The sequence below is a fragment of the Microcaecilia unicolor genome, chromosome 3, assembly GCF_901765095.1.
Source record: "Microcaecilia unicolor chromosome 3, aMicUni1.1, whole genome shotgun sequence".
NCBI classification, from domain to species: domain Eukaryota; kingdom Metazoa; phylum Chordata; class Amphibia; order Gymnophiona; family Siphonopidae; genus Microcaecilia; species Microcaecilia unicolor.
The window spans coordinates 351118901-351131516 of record NC_044033.1 but is presented as its reverse complement, the minus strand read 5'-3'; the positions used below and the strand labels follow the sequence as shown (position 1 = coordinate 351131516).

The 12616-nt window shown below is 42.7% G+C and overlaps 1 protein-coding gene across 2 annotated transcripts in view; it reads left to right on the top strand.

The window, feature by feature from the left end:
* PEX3 (peroxisomal biogenesis factor 3) overlaps nt 1-12616 on the top strand; it is an 85989-nt gene that overhangs the window by 24084 nt on the left and 49289 nt on the right. For both annotated transcript variants that reach the window (XM_030198493.1, XM_030198494.1), the window contains exons 3-4: nt 1005-1086; nt 12066-12109. In XM_030198493.1, the coding sequence (XP_030054353.1) occupies nt 1005-1086; nt 12066-12109 (126 nt within the window). The remainder of the gene's footprint in view (nt 1-1004; nt 1087-12065; nt 12110-12616) is intronic.

Genomic DNA, 12616 nt, shown 5'->3' with positions numbered 1-12616 from the left:
TCTACCTTTCCAACCCCAACAATAGCTCATTTTTACTACCCAAAGGAATCCTAATCCACCCTGTTAAAATGTCCAGGGGTACAAAATACAACCCGATCTGTATGCCCTATGAAACATTGTTATGATTTTTAATTCTGTGGATGAATAAGAAGTCATCAACAATCTCGGGATTCAGTCTAGCTGTCATGCCTTCCACCGTCCTTCCTGCAGTAGAGGATGTGTTGATAGCAGGATGTACAGGATTCCCCATTCAAATTTTGCTAGTTGTGGCCAGCATGTTTGCTTGCGTTTCCAAAAATCAAAATGTCATTGACTGCATCACTACTACTACTATTTATCATTTCTATAGCGCTACAAGGCATACGCAGCGCTGTACATCATACACAAAAAAGACAGTTCCTGCTCAAAGAGCTTACAATCTAGATAAGACAGGTAAACAGACAGAACAATTAAGGGGAAGGGAATAAATAGGTGAGGTTAAAGGACAGGGCAACTGAGTAGTGGTTAGGAGTCAAAAGCAGTGGTAAAGAGGTGGGCTCAAACATAAATATCAGTCCAGTTCATTAACAGGCTTCAAAGAGTAAATGACATCCCCATCCTCGTGGGCTCTGTCCCCGTCTCTGCAGTTACTGCGGGTCCCCGTCTCCGTGTCATTCTCTAATTTGCACAACTAGGAAGCATCACTATCCACGTCACACACCTCCCAGATGAGCAACATCTCAAAGCTGCACGGTACAAATCAAACAATCCAGAGTCTGCCTGGTGATTTTGGTGAACTAAGCCTAATAACTTATGACCAGATATGCTAAAACTAGAATGGGAGAAAAACCTTTGTATATTTGGCCCTTAAGCCTCCTTCCTCTGAACAGTTTTTCTTTCCAATGTTTGTATCCAGGATAGAACATTGTAGAAGAGATTGAAGAAGAATGTTTTCAGTGCTGTATTGTTTTGGCTGGCACTGACATGCGGATGTATTTTTTTTTTTTGCCTCCTGTTGACTGCAGTTCTATCGATGCTTCCGGCTTTGAGGGATGCTCTCATGCAGCAGCTGAGCTCTGAGAGTCTCACGGGTCTGCTGAAAAGCAGGTGAGGGAGCACTGCATAATGTCTTCTGCTTCACATTTATCTACTTATTCTTTATACGTGGTCACACTTCTGAACACACTTTTTTTCACTCTGACTTCAAATAGGTATGGTATTTTGGGGATTAGAAGAGGGTGTGAGTCATCCTTGTCTTCAGAGAATTGAATAGTCAGATACTGATTCAGAAAAGCAAAGAAGAATCAGCGTGCCATACACATGGGTCATGTAGCTGTATTCAGTCTAAGTGGAATGAAATTCCAGAGCTTTCTGGCAAAGAGTATAAGAGGCCCTTTTTACTAAATTTTGCAAAAATTAATACATGGTAAGTGCAAAGCCTGTGTATTAACTGGTAAAGGCATTCTCAGCATGTTTCGATACAATTACTTCACAGAAAAGTGCTTTATTACATTGTAAGTGTACATGCAGTGACCGTGCATAGTAAATGACAGCACATTAACTGCCATGTGTAGACTATGCCCAGACCCCACCATTTACTGCCCCATAATGGGCAATGAAGTTGGCTGGTAAATAAGCGCATGCTGTCATACCAGCACAGTAATGGTTACCAAGGACCTGCGCTCACAGTTGCTGTATGTTAATTCACTTACTAATTGCTTACCATGGTTTAGTAAAAAGGTCCCCCCCCCCCAACTAAGATTTTTGTGCATGTGCAGGACTTCCCATTTTTCAGTGGACCCTAGATTGTTTCCTTTTTCCTCACGCCCAGTCAACTATAGTCCAGCAGTCTGCAGTTTTCAATTTAACATTTGTGCTGTTCACCTGTGTCTTGATCAGAAATGTGATTAATTTACTCTTAGGTCTGTAGTCAGGCTTCTTTTTACTTTTAAAAGTTGTATTTTCTTTTTCACCATACTGCTGAATCAACTCCCTTCCTCCATTCCCCCCCCCCCCCCCCCCTCTCCAATTTTTCACCAGAGAGAGAAATGCGCATTAGGCATGCCTCCAACTGTATTTTATGCTGCAGGCATCTGTTCTCTGAAGAACTTTTTTTCTTTTGACTTTGCATTACTGGATTTTCTCGTAATGTCTCAGCATTTTCATATTCTGTCCCAAGTGTACATAAAGGATGTCCAGTACTGACAGCCGTAAAATATAGTGCATTTGCCATGGGAAGGATATCAGTATTAATGACTAAACTCTCTAGATGTTGGTCCCAAGAACACAAGCTCTTTGCTTTAAAACTGCAGTGAAGTCATAGCACACATGCAGCGCTACCTTTTGGCAGAGACACGGCGTATCTTCCCTGGTTAATATCGAAGGAGATTTCTGTGCAGTTCATATTCTTTGGTCAAGCTCAGATTTACTTATCTGCGCTGAAGTTGGAGGGCTTCTCTGCATGGATTTCACAGAGTTCCCCACTGTAGCATCACCTGGGTTTCACCTCGTGGAATCGACTGAGCTCCACGACCATCAGCTGAGTGCCACTGTACTGATAGGGCTGATTGTCTCTGTGCTACATGCGTTAAAGGTCGCTACACTGCGATAGCCGAATGTTGCTGAGCCACATGCATTGCAGGTCGTTACGCTGCTATGTTGCCCAGCGATGAATTGGCTAAGTTTCTCTATGCTGAACTGAGGCAGTTTCTGTGCACAGATTCAGAGGACATTCTTTGCATATCACCTGAATGTTGCTGCTCTGTTCAATGGAAGTTCACTGCACAGCTCTCCTGTGTTTTTTCTGCATAGCTTCTCCTGTGCTTCCTTGCACAGCTGCATGCACACTTCTCTAGGTAGACTCTTCTGTGCTTCTCTGCACAATATTGTTAGCACTCTGCTGTGTTTGTTCGCTTAGACTGGGGATTCTCCTCTCTCATTAGTCTGCTTACACACACACACACACACATTTGAGGCATATTTTCAAAGCGCTTAGCCTTCCAAAGTTCCAAAGGTTTCTATGGAACTTTGGAAGGCTAAGTGCTTTGAAAATGAGCCCCTAGTGAACTGTGCTTTAGATTTTAAATTAGCCCAAAGTTCTCTTTTTAAGCGGTTGATACTGATTTCTTGAAGACAAATAGCTTGGATCAACTGCCTTCACCTCGTACAATTGCATGAGTATAACCTTGAAGATACAGTCACATCTATCCTTACAGCATTACCAGCTTTTTCATTATGAATTTACCAGAGCTACCCTCAACCTCACATAATCTTTTTAGATTGCGTCATTAGATTGGGCAACCCCCCCCCCCCCCCCCCCCCCGAGAATTCAGCTACAATATCCTTAGGGGGTTGGTTGGGATTCTTCCCATAGGCTTAGTGAAAAATTAATATCATGGGCTTGATTAAGGTATCCTCGCAATTTCAGTTAATTATCTCCTCTTCAATCACCTAGCATTCCCACCTAGAACTGGACAGTTTTCCCATCAGGACTTTTGCTGATTTTTTGCCTTATAGACTTGGATAGGTTGACCTTGCAGAGGAGATTGTGTGGCTTGACTTCATGGCAGTAGCTTGCACTCAATTCATTTATTCTGTGCGGCTTGACTTCATGGCAGTAGCTCACGCTCAACTTCACTTATTCACCGCGGCTTGTCTTCATGGCAGTAGCTCGCGCTCAACTTCTTATTCACTGCGGCTTGTCTTCAAGGCAGTAGCTTGCACTCAATTCATTTATTCTGTGCGGCTTGTCTTCATGGCAGTAGCTCGCTCTCAACTTCACTTATTCACCGCGGCTTGTCTTCATGGCAGTAGCTCGCGCTCAACTTCACTTATTCACCGCGGCTTGTCTTCATGGCAGTAGCTCGCGCTCAACTTCACTTATTCACCGCGGCTTGTCTTCATGGCAGTAGCTCGCGCTCAACTTCACTTATTCACCGCGGCTTGTCTTCATGGCAGTAGCTTGCGCTGAACTTCACTTATTCACTGCGGCTTGTCTTCATGGCAGTAGCTTGCGCTGAACTTCACTTATTCACCGCGGCTTGTCTTCATGGCAGTAGCTCGCACTCAGCTTCACTTATTCACCGCGGCTTGTCTTCATGGCAGTAGCTCGCACTCAGCTTCACTTATTCACCGCGGCTTGTCTTCATGGCAGTAGCTTGCGCTGAACTTCACTTATTCACCGCGGCTTGTCTTCATGGCAGTAGCTCGCACTCAGCTTCACTTATTCACCGCGGCTTGTCTTTAGCTTCACAAAGTAAGCTATGCATTTCTTCTCAGTCACTGTTGCTTCTTTTTACAGGTTCATGTTCTTTTTACTCACAGCATTATTTTTTGCCTGTGCTACTCAAGCACACTGCCAACTTACTTTGTTAATACAGGAGAGCCTTTCTTTGTCGTAACAGAAATTTGTCCCTTGGTCTGGGCACCTAATACTTCCTTTTCTTTCCTAATTTCTAGGCATGGTCTTTTATTCGAAGTTGAACTCCCCCTCAAATTATTTCTAGGTCTAAGACAGTACGTTTCAGTTGACCGTCAAGTTGTTGCCAGTTCAATGCCCAGGCCTGACCCTCTGAGCCATACCTTCTGTTCCTTGTATCGGTGAAGTTGAACCCTCTTCTTTTGTTCTGCATTGGATTCCTGTATTTGGGCATTTTCCTTAATCTCTTTGGCTTCTCCATAATGCTGCAGGCTTGGATTTCGACTTTTCCCACCTATTGTACCTGAGCCTGGCCTGTAGAGTTACAGCTTATCGCACTCTGAAGGTAGTTTTTCTTCCTTAAGTATTATCTCTCTACTACCTTTGACTGTGCCTTAGACTGCTGACAGATTGTACTTATGTTCCCACCCTATTTGTGAACTGCTTTGGTAGATCCCACACCAGAGGCCCACCCCTGTATTTCCTTAAGTAGGGGACTTGTTCCTTGACTAGTAGGCTTTTATAGCTACTATTTAGCAGTGCATTTTGTAGATTAGGTTAGGTCGCTATTCACGTGTCCTTGAATGATATGCGTGCTTGCCTCTAGCTCGGCTACCTTCCATACATTCACCTTCATTGGTGTTCAGTGAGCTCATGAATGTTATTTCTGCCTGTGTGCTTTCAGTTGAATATTTAGAGTGCATGTGCTGTTTGTCTACTCTTGAGCTCCATAGGTTTGTCGTTTGAAATACTGATTGTTCTACTGTGCCACGGTACCCTTCAGGGGCGAATCACAAAAACTACTTTCTTCTCTGTCTCCATCCACTGGTCAATGGACATAATCCACAAGTCTCTGGATTGAACTATTGGGACTGATGGAAAGAAAATTATCAGGTTAAGGATTAATTTTTCCTTATGCACAGAAAGTCTTTCCATATCGGACACCATAGAAATCTGTTAAATTAGTAACTGAAAGATTTTCACTCTTTTGAGCTCCTTCTGGTTGGCCTACTTCTGGAGAGAAAGAAGCAGGAACATAATACAACTTAGAAATAGCCATAAGAGTCAGAATTAACCAATTGCAGAACATATTCAGTGTAAGACCTCAACAACATCATAGGCGAGAGGAGACGAGTCTTGGGGAAAATACAGAAATCTCAAGTTCCTTTAAGTGAATTTTCTAAATTCTTTACTTGATTGTGCAAGCTTGAGGTGTCCTTAATCCAAATAATTCCTGTCGCATGCACTGCTGGGATTGAGCCTCCATTTTCTCACTGTTCCCTCTGCCTGTTAGAACATTGCATCATGTTCTTGCAACTTAGCATTTGTAACCTGAAAAAATGTCAGTGAATGAGTCATTGCTTCAGTCAGATATAAATGAGTCTTTTGAAGCAGTCAATAAATGTCTTTCAGAGTAACTTCCATGTGTTAATTCTTAGTAGAAGGTTTCTCTGTCACAAGCCCCAATGACAGCTCACTGGGCTGGGATGGAGGCATCATTACAGAGGAGCCAGGAGATGAAGATAAATTGGGCCCAGAAGTGAAAACTGCACTGTCAACCAGATTGATGGGAGTTTTACCCTACAAAATACACAGGCGAGGTCTTAAAACAAGACTTAAAGATGCCCTAGATCCAGGAGAGTTTCAATAGAACACCGAGTTAAGGGTAAGATTAATGCATTTGATATACTGCCTTTAAGAGGACACATTCAACAATGAAGTGCACGCCACATGCTTATCCATGGGACCTACCAGCATTCTTCCTGCTCCTGGCACTGCATTCATCTTTCATTTCCTCTTCCACATCTTGACTACAACAGGCACTGTCCTCCAAAGTGGCATTGAAAGGGTGCATTCCCCTTTGGGCATGCATCTGCGCATTCATGGCTTCTCTACAGGGAGACTTGATTTTATCATAACAGACTGATGATGTTGACACCAGGGCAGGACGTCTCCTCAGGGCAATCTCCAACGTCCCTCTGCCTCCAAGTCCCCCAGCTGTCTCCTTTAGAAGATCTGAGCCATGCAAGCAGAATTCCAACACCAGATTGCGTTCCCCACCCTGCCTCTGCAGCGAGACTTGATTTTTATCACTGCAGACTGATGATAGATCTCCAGTGTCCCTTTGCCTCCGAGTACCCCAGGCAGAGTGCCAAAATGAGAGGGTGTTCTTCTGATATAAACATTTAAATACCTCCATGGCATAAATGTACAAGGTTTCAATTGAATGGAAGCTTGGAAACAAGAGAGCGTAGGATCAAGGTGAAAGGGGATAGATTGGAGTAACCTAAGGAAATATGTTTCTTTATAGAAAGGGTGGTAAATGCATGGAATATTCTCCCAGTGAAAGTGGTGGAGCTGAATTCAAAAAGGCATGGAACAAACACAGAGAAAAGGAATGTACAGCTTATTAGCTTATATGGATAGGCAGATTGTGTTGGCCATATGAGAAGTAATTCTATAAGGAGTTGCCTAAAGTTAGGCACCAAGTATGCACATAAATGCTGGTATTCTAGTCCTTAATGCACATTTGTGATACATATGGAAATAACAATAATCTAACTACAGGCTATTCTGCAAATATATGCATGTCTTTGATAGCAAACCCTCAGTTTATGGCAAACAATAATTCTTCCAGATCTTCTCCAAAAGCAATCCAATATAACCAGACCTGAATTGTACCAATAAATAGCTCTATTTGGCTCGTCAAATAGAGCTATTAATTGGTACAATTCAGGTCTGATTATATTGGATTATCTTTGATAGCATGCACTTTGAATGTGGGTGTTCAAACAGGTGGAGCATGGGATACTATAAGGTATGGAATAAATTCAAAAAAAGTTCACCAAAAGTTAGGTGCCAAAAATTTGGGCACTAAGCACCAATTCTGTAGTGGAAATTACATGCGTAATTGTTGTTATATGTCTGCATTCTCACGCCCAGCTTTAGGTGTGAGCATTTATGCCAGCTAAATGGCTGGTGTAAACAAGCATGCCTAAATGTTGTAGCTGCATGCATAAGTCTTAGTATTCTATAACCTAGCATGCAACTGCAAGCCACAACCCAGACCACCGATGTATCCGACCCTTTGCAGTTATTGAACTTTCTAGAATATCGCTTAAGTGCAGTTACACATGTACAGTGGTGGAAATAAGTATTTGATCCCTTGCTGATTTTGTAAGTTTGCCCACTGACAAAGACATGAGCAGCCCATAATTGAAGGGTAGGTTATTGGTAACAGTGAGAGATAGCACATCACAAATTAAATCCGGAAAATCACATTGTGGAAAGTATATGAATTTATTTGCATTCTGCAGAGGGAAATAAGTATTTGATCCCCCACCAACCAGTAAGAGATCTGGCCCCTACAGACCAGGTAGATGCTCCAAATCAACTCGTTACCTGCATGACAGACAGCTGTCGGCAATGGTCACCTGTATGAAAGACACCTGTCCACAGACTCAGTGAATCAGTCAGACTCTAACCTCTACAAAATGGCCAAGAGCAAGGAGCTGTCTAAGGATGTCAGGGACAAGATCATACACCTGCACAAGGCTGGAATGGGCTACAAAACCATCAGTAAGACGCTGGGCGAGAAGGAGACAACTGTTGGTGCCATAGTAAGAAAATGGAAGAAGTACAAAATGACTGTCAATCGACAAAGATCTGGGGCTCCACGCAAAATCTCACCTCGTGGGGTATCCTTGATCATGAGGAAGGTTAGAAATCAGCCTACAACCACAAGGGGGGAACTTGTCAATGATCTCAAGGCAGCTGGGACCACTGTCACCACGAAAACCATTGGTAACACATTACGACATAACGGATTGCAATCCTGCAGTGCCCGCAAGGTCCCCCTGCTCCGGAAGGCACATGTGACGGCCCGTCTGAAGTTTGCCAGTGAACACCTGGATGATGCCGAGAGTGATTGGGAGAAGGTGCTGTGGTCAGATGAGACAAAAATTGAGCTCTTTGGCATGAACTCAACTCGCCGTGTTTGGAGGAAGAGAAATGCTGCCTATGACCCAAAGAACACCGTCCCCACTGTCAAGCATGGAGGTGGAAATGTTATGTTTTGGGGGTGTTTCTCTGCTAAGGGCACAGGACTACTTCACCGCATCAATGGGAGAATGGATGGGGCCATGTACCGTACAATTCTGAGTGACAACCTCCTTCCCTCCGCCAGGGCCTTAAACATGGGTCGTGGCTGGGTCTTCCAGCACGACAATGACCCAAAACATACAGCCAAGGCAACAAAGGAGTGGCTCAGGAAGAAGCACATTAGGGTCATGGAGTGGCCTAGCCAGTCACCAGACCTTAATCCCATTGAAAACTTATGGAGGGAGCTGAAGCTGCGAGTTGCCAAGCGACAGCCCAGAACTCTTAATGATTTAGAGATGATCTGCAAAGAGGAGTGGACCAAAATTCCTCCTGACATGTGTGCAAACCTCATCATCAACTACAGAAGACATCTGACCGCTGTGCTTGCCAACAAGGGTTTTGCCACCAAGTATTAGGTCTTGTTTGCCAGAGGGATTAAATACTTATTTCCCTCTGCAGAATGCAAATAAATTCATATACTTTCCACAATGTGATTTTCCGGATTTAATTTGTGATGTGCTATCTCTCACTGTTACCAATAACCTACCCTTCAATTATGGGCTGCTCATGTCTTTGTCAGTGGGCAAACTTACAAAATCAGCAAGGGATCAAATACTTATTTCCACCACTGTAACTGCAAGTTAGTAGTAATTAACACCAGTTAAGGCTACTACTACTACTATTTAGCATTTCTATAGCGCTACAAAGCGTACGCAGCGCTGCACAAACATAGAAGAAAGACAGTCCCTGCTCAAAGAGCTTTCAATCTAATAGACAAAAAATAAAGTAAGCAAATCAAATCAATTAATGTGTACAGGAAGGAGGAGAGGAGGGTAGGTGGAGGCAAGTGGTTACAAGTGATTACGAGTCAAAAGCAATGTCAAAGAGGTGGGCTTTCAGTCTAGATTTAAAGGTGGCCAAGGATGGGGCAAGACGTAGGGGCTCAGGAAGTTTATTCCAGGCGTAGGGTGCAGCGAGACAGAAGGCGCGAAGTCTGGAGTTGGCAGTAGTGGAGAAGGGAACAGATAAGAAGGATTTATCCATGGAGCGGGGTGCAGGGAAGGACAAGTGTGGAGAGATACTGGGGAGCAGCAGAGTGAGTACATTTATAGGTTAGTAGAAGAAGTTTGAACAGGATACGAAAACGGATAGGGAGCCAGTGAAGCGACTTGAGGAGAGGGGTAGTATGAGTAAAGCGACCCTGGCGGAAGACAAGACAGGCAGCAGAGTTTTGAACCGATTGGAGAGGGGAGAGGTGACTAAGTGGGAGGCCAGCAAGAAGCAGATTGCAGTAGTCTAAACGAGAGGTGACAAGGGTGTTGAGGGTTTTGGTAGAATGCTTGGAAAGAAAGGGGCGGATTTTACGGATGTTGTAAAGAAAGAAACGACAGGTCTTGGCGATCTGCTGGATATGATCAGAGATGGAGAGAGAAGAGTCAAAGATGACCCCAAGGTTTCGAGCTGAGGAGACAGGGAGAATGAGAGAGCCATCAACAGAAATAGAAAATGGGGGGAGTGGGGAGGTGGGTTTGGGGGGAAAAATGAGAAGCTCGGTTTTGGTCATGTTTAATTTCAGGTGTCGTTGAGACATCCATTATTGGTACTGAATGCCTATTAACACCTAATTATTTTTTGTTCAAATATGTTTATTAAGTTTAAATAACTAAGAACAGTAAAACAGTAAAATCAAAACACGTGCAGCATTTAAAGATATTACCTTATATACTCAGCTATAAACCAAGATTTTTGGGCCCAAAAATTGGGGTCTTGGCTTAGTTGAGTCACAAAATTTTCTGTGCTTCCCCCCCCCCCCCCCCCCAATATTTTTGTATCAAGATGTTTATTTATCATTTGAAACTTGAGATTTTTCATATCATCAATTCATGAGTTGTTTTACTACGGTCTCAAGACTCCTGATGTAGGCCGCTAGACTGAAACACAACGTTGTGTCGATTCATTTTTAAAGAATATATTCATGAGTTCTGTTTTAAAGAAAATTAATAAATATTGTTTGTTGGATTTTTAACATTTGGTTTGGTTCCAGTTTTTTGGATAAGCCTGGTTTTTATTCCCACTTCTTTTATTTTCATTATTTATCCTGTGGGATCTACTGAGTTCTCCACGCACGTGGATTCTCTTTAGACAAGAACCAAATCTCCAAGAGACCATATACTTTTAGAGCATGTAGACCAATTCACTGCTTTTTTTCTGAATGTTGAAGAGCCCTTTATAGGCAAATCACACAGTGGATCCAAAAAAAAGTCCTCTCACAATGAGTGTCTTCCTGAACAAGGTCTTTATTAACAGTAGCACAATTGACCCGACACGTGACGTGTTTCGGCCGTAAGGCCTGCGTCAGGGGTCTAGTGTTATCTGAAGAAAAAAGTGCCTTGTGGGTCAGATGAACAAACAGCACTAAAACTGCTAAAAGCGGTATCGTATACAAAGATGCGCTGTGCTGCTCTATCATACGCAACAATTGGCAATTTGTCGGTCACTCAGACAGAGTTGAAAAGCAATCTTTAAAATCCTTCCATTACACATGCTTACGTCTAAACAGGTACACATTTATATACTCGGTTACACTGGTTAAACTATGAAGGAGTAGGCACCTACTTTCAATTATAGAGTAGTCTTCCAAGGTATGTCCACACTCACTGTTCACTAATGCATCATACATCCACTTCTGAACTCTCATCCTCCGTAATCTCACATCACTCATACCTTTACTCACAGAAATATGCATACCATATGTCTTTATGCCTTATTATCGCCCTTTAAGCTCTCATTGTCTCCTTCCAACGTTTCAATGTTTGTGTTCCATTGTTACATTCCTTAACGACACTTCGATTGTCTCGCATAACTCTGCACAATGTAATCCATAACCAATTTGTAACAAACTGTATTTCCATCATTCATCTCATATTGTAAGCCACACTGAACCCGCAAAAAGGTGGAAAAATGTGGGATACAAATGCAATAAAAATGTGCAGCAGCAGCAGCGGTGGGGCGGGGGGGGGGGGGGGGGTGGCAAGTTTGCAACGGTGGGGGGTGCCAGAGAGACGGACCAAAATGTGCCCCCTCACTTTGGGCTCTGGTTGAATAACAGTAAGGTGCAGGTTAATATATTCTGTTGCTGCTGTGTCTGATATTTGGTGCAAGGACTATGAGTGAGGTGGTTCTGCCAGGCTAGACTGTGAAGACACTAACAATAGAAAGTATTAAATACATGCTGGTGTAAAGTACCCAAATATTTATAAAATATGTAATTTATTACAGCACCTGCAAATTGTATATTGTGAAGTGAGTTGTAATAAATTATCTTAACTTTAAAGAGTGCTTAGGAGAAACGTGATGTGCGGTGAAGCTCTCTCTCTTCTCTGTGCTTTGCGTTAATTCATCTTTATACACTACCTTCATTTCTACCCTTAGTTTAGAGTATAGCAGCATAGAATTGGCTTCTATATATTATCTTGACAGAATCATGCAATCCCAACTGTAATGCCACTTCAGAATTCTTTGGGCTGAAATATCTGTAAATTCCCTATTTTATTTTCTTGTTTTACAGGCCATCCAACAAGCTAGAAATATGGGAGGACCTAAAGATAATTAGTAAGTGGAAGACGTGCTGCTTAAACAGTTTTCATCTACTGATAATAAGAAATTACTTAAACAATTTATCTTAATTATCATACATGATTTTGAACTAGTGCTGGGCAGACTTCTACGGTCTGTGCCCTGAAAATGGCAGATACAAATCAAGGTAAGGTATACACAAAATGTAGCACATATGAGTTTATCTTGTTGGGCAGACTCGATGGACCGTGCAGGTCTTTTTCTGCCATCATCTACTATGCTACTGTGAACTGTATTTCTGCTTGTTTAAGAGGAATTTAGTTTTAAAGTTCCAGTTTTTGGGAGTATTGAGAACAATGCTGAGCACTTCTGTCCATTGTAGCCAGGGTGAGAGACTGTCTGAAGAGTTACTGAGCATATGGGGTGTCATACAGAATATGTGCAAGCTAAATCTTATATACCACAGATCTGGATAGCGTTATGTAGTATCTTCCTCAAGTTATCAATGCAGACAACTTGTGTGCTGATGGATCAGTGTAGCGT